This window comes from Raphanus sativus, chromosome 6 (genome assembly GCF_000801105.2).
Source record: "Raphanus sativus cultivar WK10039 chromosome 6, ASM80110v3, whole genome shotgun sequence".
Lineage (NCBI taxonomy): Eukaryota > Viridiplantae > Streptophyta > Magnoliopsida > Brassicales > Brassicaceae > Raphanus > Raphanus sativus.
The window spans coordinates 7,202,644-7,227,025 of record NC_079516.1 but is presented as its reverse complement, the minus strand read 5'-3'; the positions used below and the strand labels follow the sequence as shown (position 1 = coordinate 7,227,025).

General features: G+C 32.6%; 3 protein-coding genes and 1 pseudogene across 9 annotated transcripts; 2 read left to right on the top strand and 2 right to left on the bottom strand.

Annotated features, from left to right (window-relative positions):
• Positions 1–4,705: 4,705 nt before the first annotated feature.
• LOC108829110 (uncharacterized) lies at positions 4,706–7,709 on the bottom strand. Its single transcript, XM_018602769.2, has 3 exons — positions 7,426–7,709; positions 7,071–7,279; positions 4,706–5,074 (listed from the first exon to the last, which is right to left on the bottom strand). Exons 1-3 carry the CDS (start codon positions 7,613–7,615, stop codon positions 4,862–4,864), a joined length of 612 nt encoding a protein of 203 aa, XP_018458271.1. The 5' UTR covers positions 7,616–7,709; the 3' UTR covers positions 4,706–4,861.
• A 7,323-nt stretch (positions 7,710–15,032) lies between these two features.
• LOC108829111 (uncharacterized) lies at positions 15,033–17,680 on the bottom strand. 7 transcript variants are annotated; one of them, XR_001945914.2, is made up of 6 exons: positions 17,276–17,678; positions 16,631–17,192; positions 16,447–16,499; positions 16,243–16,345; positions 16,001–16,099; positions 15,033–15,809 (listed from the first exon to the last, which is right to left on the bottom strand). XR_001945914.2 is itself a non-coding variant. In XM_018602770.2 (5 exons), the coding sequence occupies exons 1-4, from the start codon at positions 17,306–17,308 to the stop codon at positions 16,485–16,487; spliced, it is 351 nt and encodes a 116-aa protein (XP_018458272.1). In that variant the 5' UTR covers positions 17,309–17,676; the 3' UTR covers positions 15,033–16,345; positions 16,447–16,484. The 7 variants fall into 7 exon arrangements, 1 of the variants encoding a protein (XP_018458272.1); XR_001945915.2 differs by having other exon boundaries at positions 16,247–16,345; XR_001945913.2 differs by having other exon boundaries at positions 16,001–16,345; positions 17,276–17,680.
• Positions 17,681–18,783: 1,103 nt separating this feature from the next.
• On the top strand, positions 18,784–20,839 carry LOC130496895 (uncharacterized). The gene is made up of 9 exons (XM_056989534.1): positions 18,784–19,053; positions 19,144–19,215; positions 19,280–19,369; positions 19,460–19,502; positions 19,612–19,718; positions 19,914–20,009; positions 20,109–20,299; positions 20,403–20,472; positions 20,554–20,839. Exons 1-9 carry the CDS (start codon positions 18,913–18,915, stop codon positions 20,653–20,655), a joined length of 912 nt encoding a protein of 303 aa, XP_056845514.1. The 5' UTR covers positions 18,784–18,912; the 3' UTR covers positions 20,656–20,839.
• A 547-nt stretch (positions 20,840–21,386) lies between these two features.
• On the top strand, positions 21,387–23,831 carry LOC108829108 (protein ETHYLENE INSENSITIVE 3-like; annotated as a pseudogene).
• The last annotated feature ends 551 nt before the right edge of the window (positions 23,832–24,382 follow it).

Below are 24,382 nucleotides of genomic sequence, written 5' to 3'. Positions count from 1 at the left end.
GTGATGTTTTCCAGTTTTTTCATAATATTCTTTGGATTATTTTATGACTGATGTAATTTTTGTGGTTATTTTTATTTTAGATATAATCAAAAAAAAAAATTGTTTTTGAGATTTGTCAACAAAGTTTTAAAAATGATGAACTTGGGAAGCAAAATAATATTTTGTGCTTAGTTCTGATTTCATAACATTTTTACAACCTCTTATAAAGGAAACTGTACAATTATAACTAATTTATAAAATATTTAAAAAATTATGAATTATTCTCAGAAATTTTAAAATCCATATAAATAGTTTAATAAATCCTAATAAATGGTTTTATAACTCAAGAAAATAATTAGTTATCTATGATAAATAATTTATAAACTTAAAATGATTTAAGAATTTGATAAAATATTTTTAAGTACTTAGCAATGACTGATAGTTAATTTCAAATAATTTACAAACATGTTACCTTCATAAATGGCTTTATAAACTTTATAACATTTTTTATAGATCTATATATATATATATATATATATATATATATTGATTTGTAAATAGTTATTAATGATACAGTAATCACTATTAATGATTTAAAACCTTTAAAGTTATTACCAAATATTTATATAATTATAAACCAGCATATATATTTCTAAACCATTAGAAATGAATCAATATCAATGACTTTCGATTTTTTACAAAATATATATTAATCATCATAGATGATTTTAAACTAATATAAATAATTTATAAACTCGTTATATGATGCATTAATAGTTATTATAATATGTTTTCGTTAAAATTATATGATTTATATATGTATATTATGACTTATATAGGAAAATAAAGCTTTTTAAGACTGTTTATAATAGAAAAATAAAGCTAGTATATTAGTCTATTAACTACTTTTAACAACATACTTCATATAATTTATAAGTAGACTATTAATGAAGAAAAATAAATGATGAAGTATCATATAAAATTTCCATAATTGCTACCATTAGATACTATAAATGATTATGCATAAGATTATATAAATTGTTTGACAACTAACATTAATTGGTTCTAATATTGCCTTTTAAAATTTGATTAAAATAAATAAAAATTTAAATTTATTGACTAATGAAATTATAAGGATTTATTTCAAACTGCATTTATGAGTTACACATCACTAGAAGTCACTAAATTGAATTCTCAATGGAGGATTTACCAAAAATGATTCAAAACTTGATTTTGAATACAAAAATGTACCCCCAAATTCAATCAAATGCAAAATAACCTAAAAGTCTAGTGAAATTACAACAACCCCCTTATGAACAAACAAAAAACATATATTCAGTTTTACCAATTATAACTCTCCGTTAGAGAAGACTTACAAAGAAGTCTTCATAGAGAATATCTTAAAAATAATTTAAAACTTTTATAAAAAATATTTTGATGGGTAGAAAATTGAAATAATGTAATATAAATATTTCTCAATGATTTTACCACAACAGCTACCAACTCGTTAAACACCAAGAATCATGAGCTTCAATGCCTCTATGAACCCTACAAATTGTGTAATCAAAATCTTCATTTTTCTGGATGAATTTTGAGAGAAAGTGTAAGATATGTGGTTTGTGTGGATAGGAAGTGAGAAAGGATTAGAAAAAATCAAAACTTTAGGGCATTAACGCCTTCATTTTGGTTGTTCATGGTGGTTGAGATATTGATGTCAATGGCAATATTGTAAATATTTAGTGAAGATGTGGATGATAAGATAAAATCATCATTTTCGGGGAAAAAAAATCGCATTTTCGTGAATAACTAGAACTTCTAGGTTGAATAAAGCAAAACAAAGATTCAAAAAAGCATAAGTCATTTTTGTGTTTGACTCAAAGTTTTGAGTCACTTTTGAAAGAAGGCCATTCTCAATTAATATATAGAATGATTGGATAAATGATTTTAGACTTTTATAATGATTTAAAAATCTTATAAAATTATTTTGCAAGCCTTCATAAAAGATTTTATAAATAATTTTATAAATCTATATAATTTATTTTATAAATCTTCATAAGTAATTCTATAATATTTAAGAACATATTATTTTTTAATAAGATTATAAATTTTATAAATAATTTTAAATTATATAAGGATTTTAAAAAAAAAATATAAGGGATATTAAAAATCGTATATAAAATTGTAAAGTCATTTACTGGTTCTAAGAACTATTATTTTAAAAATTTGTATAAAACCCATTATATATTAATTGAGGAGAATGATAACCTTTAGGTGTGTAGTCACGTGCCATCACTAGGATGATTAATCCTTAGAAAATAGGTTGGTCCATCTAATTATATATTATACTTTTTATTAAATTAATTATCAAATTGATTAGTAATATATAAATATAATTATCTATTATTTCCTTAAATAAAAGCTGCAGAATTACCTAATATGATAACATATATATTACAATTAATGATTTTCAATAATAAAAATTTGATAATAATTTTTATCCTCATTCCTTTTTGTTTAATTTATATTAATAAAAGTTTAAACAATCACATTAACAATATAATAAAAATTAGATTTTTTCTTATATGTTATATTTTGAACTTTTAAAAATAATTATAAATTACTAAAACTGTTAAAAGTCTTACAATGAAAATTTTGTGAACAATTATTTTAATTTTTCTTTTCGAAAGATACGAAGATCATAAAATCATATATATATAATCTGAATATCTATTAAAAGATATTTTATATTCACATTAACAATATATATATATATTAGTATCATTTAAATTAAACTATATGCTATATAAAATATATAAATACGTTGATTTCAAAATTTACATTGGAAATGTACTAAGACCAGATTATTTTAATTTTTAAATTTTCAATGAATCTATTAAAGTAATTATAAATTACTAAAACTATTAAAAATCTCACAATGAAATTTTTTTGATTAATTGTTTAATTTTTTTTGTTACAGAAAATATACAAAATGTTAATAAAATCATATGAGTAGGAACTAGGAAGCTTCAATTAAATTTTTTATGTGTATTTATTCCAGTTTAATTATGTACATAATATTTACTCTCTTCTCAATTATTCAAGATCCCTTATATATTAATCCTTGAGCATTGGTTAAATGACAATATTATGGAGCATGTTTATGTGTCAATCCGAGAGAGCTCCTCGGCCATTTTGTAAAGAACTGACCTTACCAGGATTGCAAGGGTTGGAACTAGGCCAGCGACTTTGGATATTCAGATCGGGTTTGAGTAATACGCATGTGGTTCGGATCTTTCGGATAAATGAATTCTATATACCCATAGGCACTTACAAGATTTCGGTTTGGGTATTGGTCGAGTACCACCGGTTTCAGATACTCGTTTAAAATCCAAAATGTAAATTAAAAATACATTACCGATTTTATATTACAAACATTTAAATTTTAGGTATTTCCCGCACAAAGCGCGAATTATCACCTAGTTTATAAATATTTTGATTGCTAGAAAGGAATTGATGAGAGATTATATACAATTTCCTTAATTTTATAAATAGTTACCAATTTACCATATATCATTTGTGTTAGATATTTGGTAAGTGTTATTTATCTATATTATTAAAAATAAGTACAAAAATAAAATACCTCTTAGTTTTCAACTTATTTACAAAGTTATGCCATTGAAATTATTAATTAACCTACCTTTTAGGATTCTTTGTCTTTTTATGTTTAATTAATGCATTTCCAAAATAAGATTCTAACTAAAATCATGGCAACAATAGTTAATAAACCTAGATTTAGTATTCTTTATCTTTTCCTATTTTTCTAATTCTATATAATTATATTTTTATTATTTATTATTAATAACTAAAAGAAAAGTCATATAAAATGAATCATTTATATAATATATAGATTAATATATAAATATTTTTTAAAAAAATTTAAAATTATAAATTATAAAATATATAGCGCCATATATTTTAAATAGTATATGCAATATTTTATTGTACATTATCATAAAATTTTAATTCATAAAAGTACAAAAATTCATTTGTGCAAATATATAGGTTATATTCTAAAGATATGGATGATACAATTGATGATTTGTAAGATAAAATAAGATTACTCAATATAAACTATAAAATTATTTTATTTAGAAATTTTATATTAACCAATTATTTAAACAGGTAATTTTAAAATATATATCATTGCTTATACGAACAAATATTGTTTATAAAATGAAAAGAAACACCCCCGCGAATGCACTTTTCAGATGTTTGATTTGTTTATATGACACCGATAAACTATTAACTGCCGCAAAAAAATAACTTAATGTAATGCAACTAACTTTGACAAATGCATCATTTAATCCTTGCGGTTGCAAGGATCAAGATCTAGTTAATTCTTAAATTACTTAATATATTGATTAAAACTAATAAAAAAATCGTCCAATCAAAAATCACTTATGTAACTTCTTAATAAATATATAGTATGATTATCATTTTTTTATTGTTTTAGCTATCAAAAGTATAGTTTTCCTAATTAGGGGAAAGAATCATGTGTACATTTAGTAATTAAGAAAGTAAAATAAATCATTTTGACTAAGAATAAACTTAAATTTTAATTTCAAATAGTTGTCCCAATGGTGTGACCATTGGGTGACACCTCTCGCAACCTCAAGGTTCGATTTAATTTTTGACAAACCTCAAGAAACAAAAAAAAATCAAGAAGGATCTCGAACCGGAAAAGTGAAAACAATTTCCAGCTACATTTTGTTACAAAAATTCTTTATCAAAGAAAATTGAATAAGCATAAAAACCAATATCCCACCAAGACTTCATTATGACCGAACTTTTTAAACAAAGAAATTTTAAACTGGAAACCACCCTATATGAGGAGTGGTACCACTGGGTCAAATGGGATGGCTGGTTCCTCCTCCTCTACAAATGCATCATCTACATGCTCTTCAAGGTAGTGAAAGAGGACACGTGGATCTCCTAGTATCAAATATCTCCGGCACACAACTCTCTGATGTGCAACATGTGCTGGATGAACGGCCACCCTCCGACGGTGCTTGATCACCACGAATCCAGCTCCAAACTAGCAAAAGTAAAGACAACATGATACAATTACGGATTCAGTAATACAGAGATGAACAAAAAATATGAAGATATTCATAAGAAAAGTGTTAATAAACCCGCTGTCTAATCCTCACCCATCCTATCAACTTTCTTTGTGATACACTCAGGTATGCTGTCTGTTTTGCAACCTTAAATTCCCATACAACTTTGATAACGCTTCAAAGACTGACACGAACACAGCTTGTCTCGCATCATTCTGTTAGCCCGTGCAACATACAAAACAAGTGGAACAGCTGAACCATTTCACGGTTTGAGTCGGCCAGAGTCAGTTGCGGAATGTGGCGACCATCACTCCAATCATTATAGGCTTGTGCAAGCAAATTTATACGCCACGCAGCTACGGTGCTCCTTATCATCACGTCATTGCTCAGCTTCTTCACTAGTAGCTTCACAATTTGCATACATGGAAGGCAGTGTGATTCAGCACAAGGTTGGCACTATCACACGCTTGATCTGCAGTACATGTAGTATGAACATCAATGTGTTTTATCATGTGCTCTTGTTTGCTCCGAACATGTACCACGTTGCTCAACCTCTTATGTGTAATCAGAAACTGCTTGTTGAAACATGTTTCCCTGTAATATTGTAATAGAAAAGCTTTTCTAACCACCCTTGTACCCTGTTTGAATTTAAACCACAAATCCTTGCACAACTTCAGCTTCCATGAAACTTGTAGCCAGATGTATGTACCACACAGGCAAGTGACAACAGAAACTGTCAACCAGTTTGAAGTTCTTGCAGTGGTGCTGGTAGCTTCCGTAAACACTTGGCATAATTTGAATCACCAATTGAGATCCGATCCATAACCCCTCTATCCATCTCTGAAGCAGTTTGAGGTGCAGCTCGAGCCAAGACCATACACAAGTCCACTAGCAGAGCTTGTAGTTTCTTCTCAGTACTCTGCTCAATCACTAGTTTAACCTCCAAGGCTTCTTTATACTCCATTTGGACTCTTGCCAATCAATATCCTCTTGGAAAGTAACAGATGACCACCAGTCTTAACAGCACAAACTCTGATATAGTCAGCAACGTCCAATCACAGACTCAGAAAAATGTGTGTGCTTCGCTTCCTCATGTGTTTTTGTTCGCCATAGTAAAATGCGGAGCATTTTCTGCTGATCAAGCTGAACTAAATCACTAGTGATTCATGAGAAAACCTTCTCTCTACTGAGAAAACCATTCAAGCAAATGAAGTACGCTTGCTTCCTAATCACAGCCCCATCATGCACTACTTCAGAATTATGGCCCTCAGCTTCAGTTGTCTCATGACACAAGAGCTTATTCTGACTAACTCCTTCAGTGAGTTGTTCCTGAACTTGAACGTCCATGATTTAGGAAGTTTGCCTTGTTTGCGTTGCTTCATTGGTATCAACACTCTTCTCCCTAATTCTCCACACTTAGATTCAGAAGTCGACAATCCCCTCCACACCAAGGTCATCTCAATTCCCAGCCTGTTCTATGCTTCGCCACCCCAAGATGTTTCACTCTCATCCATATCTCGTTTGGTGTCTCATTGTTGCTCGTTTCAGCCCAGAAATCACTATAGTTAGCAATTTCCAAACATGTGATAAATTGCTTGATCATATATCTGGAAGAATGCATCAAGATAGAGGCAAAATTGTTGATCGCTCTCCTCTTCCCCACAGCTCCTAGCAGAAACTTCATCTATTACCAACCGTAGCTAACCTACACCACTTCCTTTGTATCACGCTTACCCATTGCTCCTTCAATTCTATTAGATAGAACATCATCTCGCACATGGCGGCTTGTTCTCAATCCGAATTAACCCCAGCAGCACCACATCAGTAACTTTGATAAACCCTCTAGGTTAAAAAGACTTTTGACTAAGCCCAATCAATTGAGCTCTTTCCTTCTATAAATGGTTTCTAGTATCACAACAGTTAAGAACTAAAATTCTGATGTTTAAGGTTAATAGAAAGTTTCAAGATAAAAACCTGAGCAGGCTGTTTGTAGTAGCGAGGTCGGGTGTCGAAGTGATGGTGGTCTGAACGGTTTGCAATCTCCATGTCGTAGAGGAAAAGACCTGTGGCGGGAGGTACGGGTGCATAATCGTCTTGCACCATTAACGTGTTGTCGACCCTTAGCATATGCAGTACCTCAGTGGCAGATAGCGGCCTGTCAACCGAAGCCTGCAGGATACCGGCTGGAAATATAACATATGAGACTCAGGATGTGATACCAAACAAAACATTTAGAGATTAAACAGCATTACAAGACCGACAAGAAGAACACACAACAAAAATCGAAATTGAAAGCATCGTTGATTTAGGAATTGAAAAAAAAAAACACCTGTGATAGCGGCTATGTTATTGGCAGCTCCCTCACCAGCGCCAGCTCCTAAAGCACCAGCGGCAGCAAATTCCACCGGATTGACAGTAATGGTAAAACCATTACCCGGTGGAATCGTTACTCTGGCTCCTCCACCTTGCAACAAAACCACATTTCCTACGACTGCCTGAGGAAGAATATTAACCTCCATGATTTGGATTTTTAGGGAGAGAGACTTTGGAATTAGGGTTCTAAGTTAGGAAGAGTAAAGTTAAACGCGGATTGCTTTATTTTCCTCTTCACGCGAATAAAACGCTGTTAGCGCCGCTTTTTTTTTCTTTTTCTTACAAGCATAAATAAAATAAACTACATTTTTATCAGCACTTTTAAGAATGGATTTTCTTAAACTATAAACAATATTTCATATAAATAAGTATTTTGAGATTGTACATCATTATTGTAAAAATTACTCTGTTACAAAGTCTGTATTATTCCAAAGAAGATAATTTATGAATTAATTTATTTGAGGTTTTGTATATACTCCATCTATATCACTTTAAGTGGTGTTTATAGAAAAAAAAATTGTTTCAAAATAATTGATGTTCTCATTTTCCTAGGTAGAATTTAATATCACTTGAATTTTATGACCAGTTAAAAATACTGAGTTTTTTTTATTGGTTGAATTAATTTCGTTTAATAATAATTTTATGTAACCAAAATAAATTGTATAGAAATTTGTATTTTCTTAATCTATTTGCAAAAAAAAACCTTAAAAACCATTTGAAATGATACGGAGGGAGTATGTTGTTCTTATATAAGGTCTCTTAGGTCTCGACTTTTTATTTTTAGTCCAAAAATAAAGATTTGTTTTGAGTCTTGGTCCAGGACAAAGTACCTACTAGATATTTTTTTGATCCGAAGGTCTTATTTGGGGCTGAGATCCGATCAGATAATCAAAATGCCTAATATTGTGTGTATAATAGTATATTTAGGTATTTCGAATATATTTTTGGCGTAACATATATTCATTTAAATTTTAGATTAATGTTTTCAGTTTTAGTTTTGAGATTCAGGTAAAAAAATTAAAATATATTTCAAATATTTGGATGAACTTTTGGGTATTTTTTGGTTCATTGAATCAGATTTCGAGTAAAATCTAGAGTATTTTGGAGATTTAAATATGTTTGATATTTTTTGAGTTTTTGGGTATTTTTGGGTTTCTAATATTTTTATATTTTGGATACTTCAGATTTTTTCAGGTCCTAGATACCAAACCGATTCGGACCTGCTATGTATCAAAAAATTACAACTATTTTTACAGATATTTGAATTAAGCCAACAGATACTACGTGGTATCATCATTTATACTCATCGAGGAGTTTCTAATCTTCGGATACTGAACACATAAGCGATTTTAATATGTGAATTTTGTACACAAGTATTTTAAAATGAGAATAATTAATTCAGAGTGTCATTTTAGTTGTATTACTGTTATATATGCTTAGGTTTGTGGTTTTAAGTTTGCTAGCAAAAATTAAATCTCTATTTTGAATATCAAATGTATTAAAATTTTATAGCTAGAGTAAATTTTAATATAAAATGTAAATGATATATTGAAAAAACTGATTTTACCAGAATATTAAAAAAATAAAGACCAGAATAGTAACTTATAAATAAATAATGCTCACTTAATTACATATAATCTATAAAAATAATATAACTTTATACATCGTAAATATTAAAGGCTGCAGTTTTAGAAAACATTTATACCATGTCCAGAAAAAAAAACAGTTATAGGTATGGTCTTACCAAATGTTTATGGTTTATGAGAAGTTGTAACGTTTGTTAGATCCCTTTTAAATATATATAAGATTTTTTAGTATTCAATTTTGCTGGTTTTGATTTGCAATATTTTTTTGAATAAAATCATAGATGCTTTAAATTTTGAATCTTCTGTTTTTTTAAGTTTTTAAGGACTCTAACCTACGTGCTATGTTAGAGACACATGGTGTCCACACTGGTTGTGTCTGCGATCTTATACAACTCCACACTGGTTGTGTTTGCGTCAACAACAGTCAATATTTACAAGTGTTACGAAGAGATTGCGAACATAGCCACCAACCTTATTATGGCGTTAAGTAATAACACATATCATGAGCTGAAGGGTAAAACTATAGAGATGTACAAAAAGTTTGACAAGTATTGGGATGGACTAAAGAACATCAATAAGATGTTAATTGTGGCAACAGTTTTTGATCCGATAAATTAGTATAAAAGGAGACCCCAAGCTTTCAATTCTCACACACTAGATAAACAAAACTTAGAGAGAAGTTAGAGGAACAACGAAGTTCTAGAAAGAAGATTTCAAGAAGAAGGATCAAACTAGGAGGAACAGAGAAGTTCTTCACCAGAAAAAGCAAGGAAGTTCAGAGTTTTTGAATCTTAAAGATTCAGCCAATGTGAGGGCATGATTTGTGGCAACTAATAATTAGTATTTTTATTATAGTTGGTTTGTTAGGATGATAATCATGCTAGAGGAATCGTTTATGGAAAGTTCGTTCTTCGAGGTGGTTTTCAAGGATCGAAGAATGTTTATGCGTTCATAGGATATTTTGCATACTAGATTGCGTGAAATAATGTCATGTTTAATTGAGATTTTTATGTGAAATATGTAGATTTGATTCGACCAGAACTAGAATGTTCGGTTGGAAATGTTATAGAAACCGATTGAGAATTGAAGTAATTTATGTAAAGTACGGGATTAGATGAACATGATTTAATTAAGTAAAGTATGTTTTTTTGGCTAGAGGCCGTAAGGGACCGATGGGTCGTAACTTTGGCTACTTGTCGCAAGGGACCAACGGGTCGTAGGTAAGGGGCCGACGGGTCGCAGGTTTGGCTACGGGCCCTAAGGGACCGACGGATCGCAGGTTTGACTTTGGCCATTATGGACCTTCGGGTTGTAGGTTGGCTTCGGCCGCAGGTTTGATTATGTGCCGTAATGGACCGACAGGTCACAAGTTTGGCTACGGCCGCAGGTTGATGGGCCGGATAAACAGGTTAAATTTGCATTTGACCGGATTGCGTCAGAAATTTGACTTTTTCTAGACTACTTACAAAGAAGTTGTCCAACGGAAAAATAAAACTTTAATATTTAACTATAGTTAGACGACTTCCATGTAAGTCGTTTTAGTATATCGATTTTAGGTGCATTAAAAGCTTTAAATTGGTTGTTCATGGTGGTTGGTGTATTGATGGCAATGACAATATTGTAAATACTTGAAGAAGATGAGGATGAAAGAGTAAAAATTAAATTTTCGAAAAAAAGAAAAAAGAAAGAAAAATGGCATTTTCGTGAATAATCTAAACATTTGGGGTAACTAGGGCAAATGAAAATTCCAAAACAAATCATGTGTTAGGTTTGTGTTTGACTTTGAGTTTTGAGTCATATTTGCAAAACTCCCTTAGATTTCAATAAGTAAGATATAAATTCGAAATTAATAAAAATCATATTATTATAAATATTTAGGTTTAAAATAAATTTGTGTGTGTTGAGATATATATGTTATTTTACTATTTAAAATAATACAATAATAAGAATTTTTTTTTGTCGTCACAAAATACTATAAAACATACAAATTATGATTCGTTTTGACTTTATTATGAAATTTATATAGATTTTATTTTATTTTCTTAAACTTATATAAATAAGTTATGTTTGTTTGCATTCTTTTTTTTTTGCATTCTCTACAAAGTATTCATTCTTCTTAAAATTCACTAGATCATTTTCCGCGCTACGCGCAGATAGTTACTGTTAAAATTTTACAACTATTTTTTTGTGTGAATATAAAATATTTCAGAATTTTCATCTGTATATAAATTGTGTAGGGTGTAGGATATAATATATGAGGAGAGACATAATCTGCTTTTTGTTGTTTAAATGTTGTATATAATTTTTTCTCCATATTTTTGTAATAGAATTCTTTTAATTAGTTTATTAGATTACCAAAACTGAGTTTAGAATACAAAGACAATTCAGATGCTCAGAAAGTTGTTCTTAGTAGTGTTTTCTAGATTATTTTCTTATGAAGTGTAGATGGGAGATGTAGCTCTAACTTACACATTGAAATTGACTCTTATCTTTCCTAAGAGTTTGAAAGTGGTATTGACAATAGTTTTGAAGTGTGATTTCTTCTGTTTTTTTATGAACTTCTTTAATTGGATCAACTTGAATCTTCAACACTGTCTTTTTCTACTAAGTTTAGTGTTTTTATGATCATGGTTAATTATGTTGTAAATTATATTGTGTTACTGGTGTTTAACTGAGTAATAATTTTTCCAAAAATTGTTAAGAAAAATAATTAGAAATAATTAAACATAAAAGCAATGTTTGTTGATTTTTCATAAAATTTTGGGTTAATGATTGTTATCGTAACCACGTGATATTTTGATTAAACTTTCATTAGAAAACGATTAATATGTGTGTTATTTATATGTTTCGACTAATCGACTCTATTTTTAAGGTTAAATATGTTTTAGCAGAAATTAAACAACAATGTTTATATGTTTAAATCACTTAAATTAAAGCATTTTTCAATGTAACATATTATTCAGGCTAAAAAATGTAAATAATAACTCAACTATATGATAATCAAACATGTTTTAAAATTTTCAATTATTATGAGTTTTGACCTTGTAGTCCATTATTCATATTATTTTGATTACTGTTAACCGATTTACACCATAAACAACTAATTCTATTTAGAGAGTTTTATTGGCAGTGGAATGTGTATTATACTGAATTATATGATTGAACAGTATGTTAGTCTCATAACGATAATTGTCTTTTCTTTTGTATTGTTAAGTTATCTAATATACTAATATATTGTTGTTAAAAAAAAGTTTTCTAATCTATCTTATTAAAACAGAAACATTACAACTTCTTCTAGGTGAATTTTAAAGTTGGATCTTATAGGGGTGGGCGTTCGGGTACCCGTTCGGGTTAGGATCGGGTATTTTGGGTTTTCAGGTATTTAGAATGTAATACCCGTTCGGGTATTTCTTTACTTCGGGTCGGGTTCGGGTATTTTTAGTTCGGGTTCGGGTATTTCGGATCAGGTTTTCGGATATTTAGATTTTGGAAAAAAATATTAAATTTTTTATTTCTCAAGTTTTTTGTATTTAAAAAATAGAAATTTCACTTAACTGATTTTTTATTTTCTAATAATTGAATGATTAATAAATTTGAAGATAACATTTTACAAATAAAAGATAATAAATTGATTATTATTTTTAAATTTTGGATGTAACTTTTGTTAATGCATGAAATAAAAATCTTGACATGCATTTTAAGTGAGTAAAAATTCACATTTTTTCAATTATATGTAAATTATCTAATTTTGAACTATGTGCATAATAAAAATAAACATTTTGAATAAAATTAAAGAAGTAAACTAGGAATATAGACCTAAGTATACATATGTTCGGTTATCTTCGAATATCCATTCGGGTTCGGGTATTACCCATTCGGGTTCGGATATCCAATCTCTCCTAATTCAATACTCGTTCGGGTATTTTACTACTTCGATTCGGTTTGGTTCGGGTTTTTTCGGTCGGGTTCGGGTACGGGTTCGAGTATCGGGTAAAATGCCTACCCCTAGGACCTTATGTAATTAATGTTATATTAATCTACTTACTATTAGACATGTCTTTTTATAAATAATTAATATTAATTATTACCATAGTTTTTCACTTCTTACGTTATTATTTTATCTACTGCGCATGTTTTTTTATATTGCATACATTAGACATGCATTTTTATAAATAATTAATATCAATCATTACCATAGTTTTTCACTTCTTACCTTATTATTATATCCACTATGCATATTTCCTTATATTGCATACATTTTACTATAAGCTAGATACATCCACTAACATATTATACTATAAGATAGATTATTAATAATACATCTACTAACATATAATACTATACGACAGATTACTAATAATACAATATATTGTATGTATTCATTAACTTACATCTATCAATATTAGCAATACAGTAAAACCTCTATATATTAATAATGTTGGAACTATATCAAAACTATAATTTTTTATTAATTTATAGAGATTATTAATTTATCGAGATACTAATTGAACCAAAAACTCAATCTGAGCTATGAAATTATATTAATTTATAAAGATATTAATTTATAGATTATTAATTTAAAGAGGTTATATTGTACTATGAAGACGACTAACTTTATACTTTGAATCTATAAACCATAATATTCTAATTTATAAAAAATGATATTTACTGTTACAAATTAGTTTTTATAAAAATTATTTATAGCAACAATTTGTTATGTAAGATAAATTTAATCAAAAACCAAATTTTTTTTTCCTGTTCAGAAAAAAAAGAAACCTACAAATATATACCACTAAGTTAGCCAAAATCTTCCGAATAAATAGTAAATCTCACCAACCCAACAAAATGAATTAAAAATATAACAAAAGATATTATGTTTGGAATTTAGCTTACTGGGTCAGATATAAATCTGTTCATTCCAGGTATGAGTTCTTCGAGTCCTCAACATTTGGATTTAAATAGGTATTTGAAATTTTTTGGTCCGGGTTGATTTTTTTTGGATCCGGGTTATTTTAACTTTTTATAATATAAATCTTAAATAATATACAACGTGAATATAAAATATGTGAATCAAAATAAACTCGCGCGGATGCGCGGATCATGATCTAATATACTACATTTCTGCAAACTTGCTTTAACGAATATACACATATTGAATTCAAATTTAGCTGGTCCCTTTTCTTTAATTTAAGTGACCTTTAAAAGAAAATATTAATTGCACTTCATCTTCCAACTTAAAAAAAAAAGAGTGATGTTTTTGCAATTTCATTTACATTTCACGATAACACAACAACTATAATTTGTCAAGCGACATAAAGAAAAACTGCAAGACTTACAACAATTATTAAACAAAATCTAGAAAAGATATTTTATATCTTTTACATATTATTTGAATTTTAATAACTACTTGGTTCATCGATTTTTGTTGGCAAATCAAATGAATGAAACCATTAACCTTTTTCACTATATTTGTGTTACATGTATATGGCAGTTGAATATATCTTATATACTATTTATGAACATTTTATCTGAAAGAGATACACATAAAATTGGAAAACTCACCTCGGAGTTTACTATTAAGTTGGGTATCGTTAATGATCTTGAAAATCCTTGCGGTCTTTAGTATTATTACATTTTTCATAATATGATATTATTACTAATGTAATCTGGAAACATTTAGATTACACGTATATTGATTGACAAAGTAATCTTGTCTTTTAATTTAACAGATTTGTAAAGTTCTTTCTTACTTTTAAGCAAAAAATGCTTTATTACTTCTCAATAAAAACCACGCATGTCCTTGTTAAAATAAAGCTCATGGTTATTTTTTTGCTAAGAAGCTCATGGTTAGTGTTTGTGCAGTGTATTCATATAGACCATGAAAATGTGAAGACAGTTCAAGTTCAAATCTAGGAGATACCTTAATACTAAACGGACAAATCCCGCTTAAATGCAGCTTGCCGCATGATTATGCAAATGAAAAGAAACAACTAATTCTTCATTTTAAGAAACATTTGGTGCCCAAAGTGGAGCGATGGTAGCTCAAGTTCGAGACTGAAGTGGAGTAAAACACTGGAACTTGAAAGAGTATAATAGTTATCAAACATTAAGAAACGCAAAAAAGAAGAAAAAAGCAATGATCAACTATTTACAAAGCATGTGTTTTCCTCCTGATTGCCCTCTCCTGCCATTTCCACGAAATTCCACGAAAAAATAACCATTCTTAGGGATATCTCCGAGCACTCTTGGTATTCTATTGGTTCTGTGTCATCCTGACCTGCTGTGACACACATCCGATGTCCCACGGCTCGTCTCTTAAGAGGTGGTGGAAAATTTCCTTGGTTTTGATTACCTTGTTGTCCTCCAACCATATGAGCTGTGCAGTCCCATGCATAATGGCCTCGCTGACCACACCTTCTACAGTTGTTGACCCCACCAGGACAACTCTGCTCGCCTGGTCGTCTTGGATTAAGTACTTTCAGGAACTTTGCTTCCTCCAAAAGCACAGCCTCCATCAAGACTGATTTCTCAACCAACTCAATCAAGATACCATATGCATGTATTGCACATCGCTTGCGTATATCAGCTCTCAATCCCCCCAGCTCTCTTGCAGAAAATACTTCCTATTCAATTCTTCTCCAAAGGTCTCCCAAGGGATCCATATCCAACAGGCATGCTCCGAACCACACTGACCCACCATTGTGCGCCTCCACGCAAGTAATGCACCGCAAGCTCCTTGAACTCGGTTGGACACCTGATTGATAAAAAAAAATTCTTCAGTTTCCCCCAAACATCTGCTTGTATCAGGTCAATCCCACAAGTAAAAATCTCCATCCCTAAGTCCCTCATGAGTCTTCCAATATGAGAGCTGTCTTGATGCTGACATCCCCGTTTACATAAGTCGCACATACTCACGACTTCAGAGATAAAGTGGTGTTAACATACCTTTCTTTGAAGGTGGTTGAGGGACTCGTACATTGATTATGCACCAATGAGTCAAAATTGTATTCATTCATATGAGACAAACACTAAACCATGCATGACCTATAACCATAGTTTTAAAGATAAATAAGAATCTTTCCACATCACTTACAATAGTTAGGCATATATTTATATCTGCACAAACTCAAACAATTTAAAAGAGATGTGTGCGTGTGAGTATGCGTCCATAAGGAAGATATACATACATACTTTTCTGGAGCAAAGATGTTTAAGAGAAGTGTCCAGCTGTTACTCGAGAGTCTGGAGTTCACTTATGCAATTGATTCTAAATACTTTCCCACATAATGCCTGCAATGAATCCATATCATCATCACTTTTGTTAATCCCCAATGTTAAGTAAAAAAATTGAACCTTATATATACATGTTCATCACGAAAATGTATCAGTACCTTTGATATCCAAAAGATCACCCCTAGCCTTAAGCCTGCTATGTTCCATTGACCTGTTCGTTTGTGTATACACAATTTATTCTCAGTTTGTAAGCCAGTTTTGTAATAGATATTGTACATAAGTATATGTTTGACAGAGCTTCGGAGACAGTAAACATACATTGTGGGAATATGGAGCCTTTACCTGTTTCTCGGCGTATGAGTGCCTCTCGTAGCGTTTTAGAGACATGGAAAACAGTCCTTTGCCTGATTCATCTTGTTCATGTAAACATAAGCCCTTTTCAATGGAGATCACCTATAAAAGTAACAAAGCAGTAGGCAAAATATAGAACTTACAACGTAAACTAAACAAAAAGTTTAGTTCTAGTTCTATGTTGTCTTGGTGTTTATACGATATGCTAATTTGCACCAATGTTTCTTAAACCAAATTGTAAACAACGATAGTGGTTTTGAAAATTAATAAAGTGAAATTAGAAAAGAAGCTCAATAATATGCATCAAATACATGGCAGATAAGCTGAAGACTGTTTCAGAGTCCACAGTTGGACTCAAAACCTTCATGTAAGTAGAATCTGAACCGGTCGGCGTTGATAGGTATTCAAGATGGAAGAGGACAGAGCTGTGCGAGAAACAAATGGTTACACGCAGATCAGCAACTCGATAGATCTCTTTCGGCTTCGTAGCGAATAAATTCTTGAGGCTGTAAGTGGATCCTGGTTTGAGTTGAGGCTGGTAGATCACAGTGCCCTGTCGGAAACGAAATCAGTAAGATGTAAGGAAGTTTGAGTGAGAATCCACATGAAGGAAATTGCAGAGAAAATCAATCATACCCTGGTTCGTCGAGGATGAGCAGCTCCCACCATTGGCAGTGTTTCTGGCCTCCCAGAAATAGATCAAACTAAAGCGTAATCCCCACTCTGATAGCCTTGGTGATATGTCGACGAAATATAGTGCAGCACGAGACTTGTCGGAGGTTTGAATCAATTTCATAGCCATCGATTGTTATCATTGAATGGATGTTATAGAGAGTCTTTGACGAAGTGGTTTATATAGGAGTAGAAAGAGAGGGAGTTGGAAGGAAAGAATAGCTCATTAAGAGAAAACTAAAGAACAGGAATGAAAGAACGGTGAAACGCAGATAGTCGACCCGAAACGACGCAGAGGAAAAGGAAGAATCAGAGACGACGGCTTATTTTTTAAATGGGCCAGACGACATTATTTTAGTTAATGGTATACGAAGAGGTATGGACTTGATATGGGTTATAGTCAAAAAATTTAAGAACACACAATGGCAAACTTATTCGATTGAATCTTACATGACATGGCGAAACAAAGCCTTCTGATAGGCTGATTTTTTTAATTGACGTGGACACTCTCCCTGACCTTCTTATTCACCTTTTAGTATGGTTTTGATTATCTACCGGCATATGCAATATGATTTTTCTTTAAAAAAAAACAGAACTATTGTCATAATAAATAGAAGCATGATTAGAAACTGAAACTAATTCGTGAATCACCAAGTTTTTTTAATAAGGAGAGAGGAAAAATCTGTAAAACTAAAGAAATAAAAAAAAAGTTCAAAAGTAGAGGATACAAAGAAGGAGACACGCATTGTTGAGTTTTTTTATTTTATCTTTTTCCAACTAATAAAAAGTTTAAGATATATTAAATATATTGGGTAGATATTTTAAAGATTGTAAAACCGTTACTTTAAATATAAAATAAATTAGGAATTGAAAAATATTAAGATTGAATAATTTAGTAAATTTATATATACATAAATGTATTTTCCGAAAATCTTAAGTATTTCTCCAAAATTTCTCATGAAATAAAGGTATTCTATTTTCTTTACGTTCCACTCCTATTGTTTCATTTCTTTTATTCCACTAATTTTATTTTTGTTGCCACTTGCTATTTTAAAATAGAAAAAAAGATAGAGATTTACGTTGGAGAAAACGAGATTTGTGTTTAAAAAAATAAATGTATTATAATTTACTTTAAATATTAGTATTATATAGATAAACATATAGATGAATAAAAGACGTTCCAACACCTTCGTTTGAGTCAAATTTAAGCCAAAAAAAAAACACCTTCGTTTGATGGAAACATATCCCTTTATTGACCATATTTTCTATCAGAAAGTAATCATTTTTAGTTGACGTTGAGAACACCCGCTCACAAGTCACAACGGTCTAACAAAATCATCTCGAACAATATCAGTATCATACTAATCATTCTTCTTTACCATTTTCATTTTTTACTAAATTTGTTCTTAACAGATTTACCAGGATTCATAACTAAACTATAGTAGAATCGAAGAGAGAAAAAAGAAACAAAGGGCGTAATTGTCATTTCCAAAATTTCACAGAGAGAAGAAGAAAGAGACCGAATGGTTCAAACTCGAGAAAAAGTAGGAAGAGAGTAAAAAGCGAAACACAAAGTTAATCGAATCTGGTTTGGAACAAAAATGGCGAATCTACATCCATCTCTCTCAATGGCCGGAGGAGCTCCGGCGAACAAAGATCGAAACTTGGCCTCCGCAGAGCAGTTGGTTCTCGATCTCAGCAATCCCGAACTCAGAGAGAATGCTCTCCTCGAGCTTTCCAAGGTTCGAGAACAATAGCTTAGGGTTTCGATGATATGGTTTTTGACAATCTCACTGTCTGAATTTAGTTTGTTTGACCACTTGTTGTTGTAGAAAAGAGAACTGTTTCAGGATCTGGCTCCTCTCTTGTGGAACTCTTTTGGTACCATTGCTGCTTTGTTGCAGGTATCTCTCTCTCTCTTTTTTAATTTTAAATCCAAGTGAAAGTTACTAATCAAATGCTTAACAGGAGATAGTTTCGATCTACTCTGTTCTTGCACCTCCAAATCTTACTCCTGCTCAGTCCAACCGTGTTTGCAATTCACTTGCCCTACTTCAGGTTAGATATTTCATTTGTTCATTTATTTGCCTAATCCATCAGATTCCTCCTGATACAATTCCTTCTTGCTCTCTCTCTCTCGCTCTGCAGTGTGTAGCGTCTCATTCCGACACCAGAATGTTATTCCTCAAGGGTAATGCTACTAGTGGTTGTTATTGAGTATTAGTTTCTTGTTATGGTTTTAGTTTATTTCACAATGGTGGACAACTGATTGTTATGCCCTTGTTTGTTCTTATGCGCAGCTCACATCCCATTGTACCTTTACCCCTTCCTTAATACAACCAGCAAGTCCAGACCTTTCGAGTACTTGCGCCTTACTAGCTTAGGTGTCATTGGTGCACTTGTCAAGGTAAACCTTTTCTGTAGCTTCTCAGTTTTGAGATTCCCCCCACCCCCACCAAATTGTTGCTGAAAGTAGAAGGACTAAAAGTTTGCGTAAATGGTCTTGGTTTCTCTGAATGAAGGGTAGATGATGCTTTGTGTTTCTTTTAGCTAGTTAGTGTGTGGAATAAGAATATGATCATTCGCATCCTTCTTTAACCAGGTTGATGATACAGAGGTCATTAGCTTCCTTCTTTCAACCGAAATTATTCCTCTCTGCCTTCGCACCATGGAGATGGGGAGTGAGCTGTCCAAAACTGTAAACCCTTTTTAACTTAACATCACCATTTTTTCCACTGGATAATGTGCATAAACGCCTTGTTTACGAAATTAACATTGCTGTGATGATAAATGTTAGGTTGCAACATTCATAGTTCAGAAGATCTTGTTGGATGATGTAGGGATGGATTACATCTGCACAACAGCAGAGCGGTTTTTTGCTGTTGGCCGAGTGTTGGGCAATATGGTTCAGTCGCTAGTGGAGCAGCCTTCTCCACGCCTTCTGAAGCATATCATTCGTTGTTACCTCCGTTTATCAGACAACCCAAGGTTTGTGTTAGTTCAAAACAAACTTCCTCAGAGATAATCATATCACATTGTTTCTCTTGGCTTTTTTCCATGCTTGAGCTTTGTCACTTGTGTGTTAATTTAGGGCTTGTGCTGCACTCGGAAGCTGCCTCCCTGACTCTCTACGAGATGGAACCTTCAGCAATTGTCTTCGCGTAAGTCATTGTCCTATTTTGAATTTGTTTGTGTAAGAGATGGCTGGCTTAGTTGAAAACTTGGGTTATGTTTCTTTTCAGGAGGATCAAATAGCAAGGAGGTGGCTGCAACAGTTGGTTCACAATGTTGGAGTTGGGCGAGTCCCAACACATCAAGGTGGAGGATTTGAGCACATGCTTTGATCTGAATGCATCTCAGCCTATCCTTTGGAGTGTTTTTTTCGTTTCGAATTTATTTTTGTGCTTTTGATGCCTTTGACTTAGATGACGATGAGTTATAGGCTTTTAATCTGTTTGATATTCTTATTGTAATTATTTTATTAAACATCAGAATGCGCTCGATAATAAAAGGAATGTTTACAAATAATATTAGTTTGAAATTTTTTATTTCGACAAAGCTGTGGTGGTTGGTGTAGTGTAGATAATACTTACTGATAAGTTTTAAAGCTAGAAGTCCGTTAACAGCTCCGTTTCTTGCACCAGACTCAAGCAGTGACTCAAGAACAGCAACGTCACGAGCACCTTCCACGTATGTAGATGAGGCTTTTGTTCCTTATGCTGCAAATGCATCAAGATGATCGGTATATATTTTATTCGTTTGTGACTTTGTGTGTTTCAATCAAAAAGTCAACTACTGTGGAACATTTTTTCTGTCATCACTTTGGAAGAGTATATTTTAATGAATACAATGGACAGAAATAGATTACGTATTTTAATTTCGAAGCAATTAATAATACGTGTTAAAACAGTTAAACTAATACCGCGTAATATAAAAAGAGAGAAATAAGTCAAGAGGCGCTTTGCTAATTGCTATTTATTTTCGGAAATTATTTTAATAAATTGGTCAATAAAATGATGTCTTTAAAAATAAATTTAAAATAAATAATATATAATAAACCCCCGGTGTCTCCATGATGTACAGAGAGAGAGAGACTCCACAAAGAAACGCAAGTCGCTTTCCACACACGTGATCTTCGTCGACTTTTCTTCTTCTTCTCCTTTATCAACTTTTTTATTGGGATGAATTTATTTAGGGTTTAATCATTTCCACTTTCTTTAAAGCTTTTGTCATATCTATTGGGTTGATTCCTTTTTATCTCCAGGTAACTACTTTCTTTCAATCGATTATTGTACTGAAGATGATTATTGGTAGATAGATTCTTTCATGGTGCTATTGGTAGATACATCCATGGGTTTACCAGTTATCTAAATCCATGATGATAAATAGAGAGATACTAATTTTATTTTCCAGTTTGATTTTGTTGTTCATCAGATATATCAGTATTGGTACTTCTATATTTCTGGTTTGATTGTTTTGGTTTTGTATTAACCGGTTCTGTTCTTACTGGCTCTGGTCTAGGTTTAACCGGCTCTGTACGATGATGTTTAACGAGATGGGGATGTTAGGCGGGAACATGGACTTCTACTCTCCTTCCGAACTTGACTTCTGTGCCGCACCACACCCTGAACCGGATTCAATCATTGAAGATGACTATACTGATGAAGAAATCGATGTGGACGAGCTCGAGAGGAGGATGTGGAGAGACAAAATGCGTCTCAAACGTCTCAAGGAGCAGCAACACGACAAGAGCAAAAAACAAGGAGTTGTTGTTGTTGTTTTTTTTTTTTTTTTTTTTTTTTTTTTTAGTTGTTGTTGTTGTTGATTCCGCCAAGCAGAGACAACAGTCCCAAGAGCAAGCGAGGAGGAAGAAAATGTCTAGAGCTCAGGACGGGATCTTGAAGTACATGTTGAAGATGATGGAAGTCTGCAAAGCTCAAGGCTTTGTCTACGGTATCATCCCCGAGAACGGGAAGCCTGTCACCGGCGCTTCGGATAATCTACGTGAGTGGTGGAAAGATAAAGTCAGGTTCGATCGTAACGGTCCTGCTGCTATATCTAAGTACCAAGCGGAGAACAACAACAACAACATCTCTGGGGTTTGTGAAAGTAGCGGACCTACATCGCATAGTTTGCAAGAGCTTCAGGACACGACGCTCGGGTCTCTTTTGTCGGCGTTGATGCAGCATTGCGATCCTCCTCAGAGACGGTTTCCTCTGGAGAAAGGTGTCCCTCCTCCGTGGTGGCCTACCGGGAAAGAAGACTGGTGGTGTCAGCAGCTCGGTGGTCCTGCTCCTTACAAGAAGCCTCATGATCTGAAGAAGGCGTGGAAAGTCGGTGTTTTGACTGCAGTGATCAAGCATATGTTTCCTGATGTTGCCAAGATTCGTAAGCTCGTGAGGCAGTCCAAATGCTTGCAGGATAAGATGACTGCTAAAGAGAGTGCTACTTGGCTCGCCATTGTTAATCAAGAAGAGGCCCTGGCTCGAGAGCTTTACCCTCAGTCCTGCCCTCCTTTATCAGGCGGTGGAAGTTGCTCGCTTCTGATGAATGAGTCTAGTCAGTACGACGTTGACGGTGTTTATGAAGCGGAAGAGGTCAAGCCTGACTTCCTTGTCAAGGAAGAAGAATTCATGAGGAAGAGGAAGCCTAACAGAGATCTGAACACAATAATGGAGAGAACGGTCTTCACCTGTGAGAATCCTGGTTGTGTCCATAGGGGGTTCTGGATAGGAACTCAAGAGACAACCATCAACTGGGTTGTCCACACCGAGACAGTTGCTTACCGTATGGAGGAGCAGGACCGTCCAGGTTCCATGTCAACGAAGTTAAGCCTGTCGTTGGATTTTCTCAGGCAATGCCAGTGAACCAGCCAATTGACTTAACGGGTGTTGGAGTTCCTGAAGATGGGCAGAAGATGATCTCCGAGCTCATGTCAATGTACGACAGGAACGTCCAGAGCAACCAAACTCCTATGGTCATGAACCAACGGTCCAGAGTCATCAAGAGCATCTCCATTTCCAAGGAAACATGGTGGAAGGGAGTTTCTTTGAAGACTTCAACATCCCAAACAGAGCTAACCAAACGTACAACATCAATGGGTTCAACTACTACGACACTGCACACAACAATAACAACTCCGAAGCTGCGCATAACAATAGTAGCAGAAACAGTTTTCAGGGTGTGTATGATTCTGCTGGACCGATCGATATGGCCTCATTCGTTTACAGAGATGATATGTTAACGCCGCCAGGAGTAGTTGGAACGATGCAACAAAAGCAGCATGATGTTTCCATATGGTTCTAAGTCTTGGAAGTAGATTTCATCTTCTGTTTATTTTTTTATCTTGTGCTCCTGCATTCACTCTTCGGTGTGGGGACCTCTCTCTCTCTTACTGTGTCTTGGTCTTGGCTGGTGGATCTCTTTCATAGCTTCTTTTAGTTACACACCCCATACTTGGGGACAAACACAATGTAAGTTCTCATAATATATATCACTTGGAAATTGGAATTAATCTCAATTACTGTCGTTGTTCAGCCTTTGTAATCCGATGATTTGAACAATGGTGATGTGTTTCACTTGACCCACTTCGAATCTTAAATTGGGGACAATTATTTAATACAAAAAGATGAACTAACCATTATGCTATTTAATACAAAAAGATGAACTAACCATTATACTATTTAATACAAAAAGATGAACTAACCATTATATTTGTAAGCAAAAGTGTGTGTTGCCAGTGGCTCGGTGGTAGTAGAGCATGGGTCAGTTGACAAGCGAATTAGCGATACTCACAGACCATAGAAAACGAAAATAAATTATTACAGATATAAGCTATTGTTAAACGTCTTTTCGTAGACAACTAAACGTATTGGTCAAGGTTATCAAAACGATCTTAACCGATGCTGGTATCTATAAACTCGACGGTTGGGACGGTTAGCCAATACGTTATGTTTTTGTCACGTCTATTCTACCGGAAATAAGTTTTTTCAATAAGAAAAACAAATAAAAAATAACACAAAAGTAAACAGAAAGTTCAAAAGTTAAATATAAATTAAACATATAAAATTA

What these genes read in the sequence shown, in the direction of transcription:
- LOC108829111 (XM_018602770.2), bottom strand. Translation starts at nt 17,308, where the DNA reads ATGGTGGGAGCTGCTCATCCTCGACGAACCAGG. An exon ending in CTCATCCTCGACGAACCAGG is followed by an intron (nt 17,193 to 17,275) that starts GTATGATTGATT and finishes CGTTTCCGACAG; the next exon opens with GGCACTGTGATCTACCAGCC. An exon ending in CAGATTCTACTTACATGAAG is followed by an intron (nt 16,742 to 17,000) that starts GTTTTGAGTCCA and finishes TTACTTTTATAG; the next exon opens with GTGATCTCCATTGAAAAGGG.
- LOC130496895 (XM_056989534.1), top strand. Translation starts at nt 18,913, where the DNA reads ATGGCGAATCTACATCCATCTCTCTCAATGGCCGGAGGAGCTCCGGCG. An exon ending in CAGAATGTTATTCCTCAAGG is followed by an intron (nt 19,503 to 19,611) that starts GTAATGCTACTA and finishes TCTTATGCGCAG; the next exon opens with CTCACATCCCATTGTACCTT. An exon ending in CCTTCAGCAATTGTCTTCGC is followed by an intron (nt 20,473 to 20,553) that starts GTAAGTCATTGT and finishes GTTTCTTTTCAG; the next exon opens with GAGGATCAAATAGCAAGGAG.
- LOC108829110 (XM_018602769.2), bottom strand. Translation starts at nt 7,615, where the DNA reads ATGGAGGTTAATATTCTTCCTCAGGCAGTCGTAGGAAATGTGGTTTTG. An exon ending in TAACATAGCCGCTATCACAG is followed by an intron (nt 7,280 to 7,425) that starts GTGTTTTTTTTT and finishes TTATATTTCCAG; the next exon opens with CCGGTATCCTGCAGGCTTCG. An exon ending in ACTACAAACAGCCTGCTCAG is followed by an intron (nt 5,075 to 7,070) that starts GTTTTTATCTTG and finishes TACTTTTGCTAG; the next exon opens with TTTGGAGCTGGATTCGTGGT.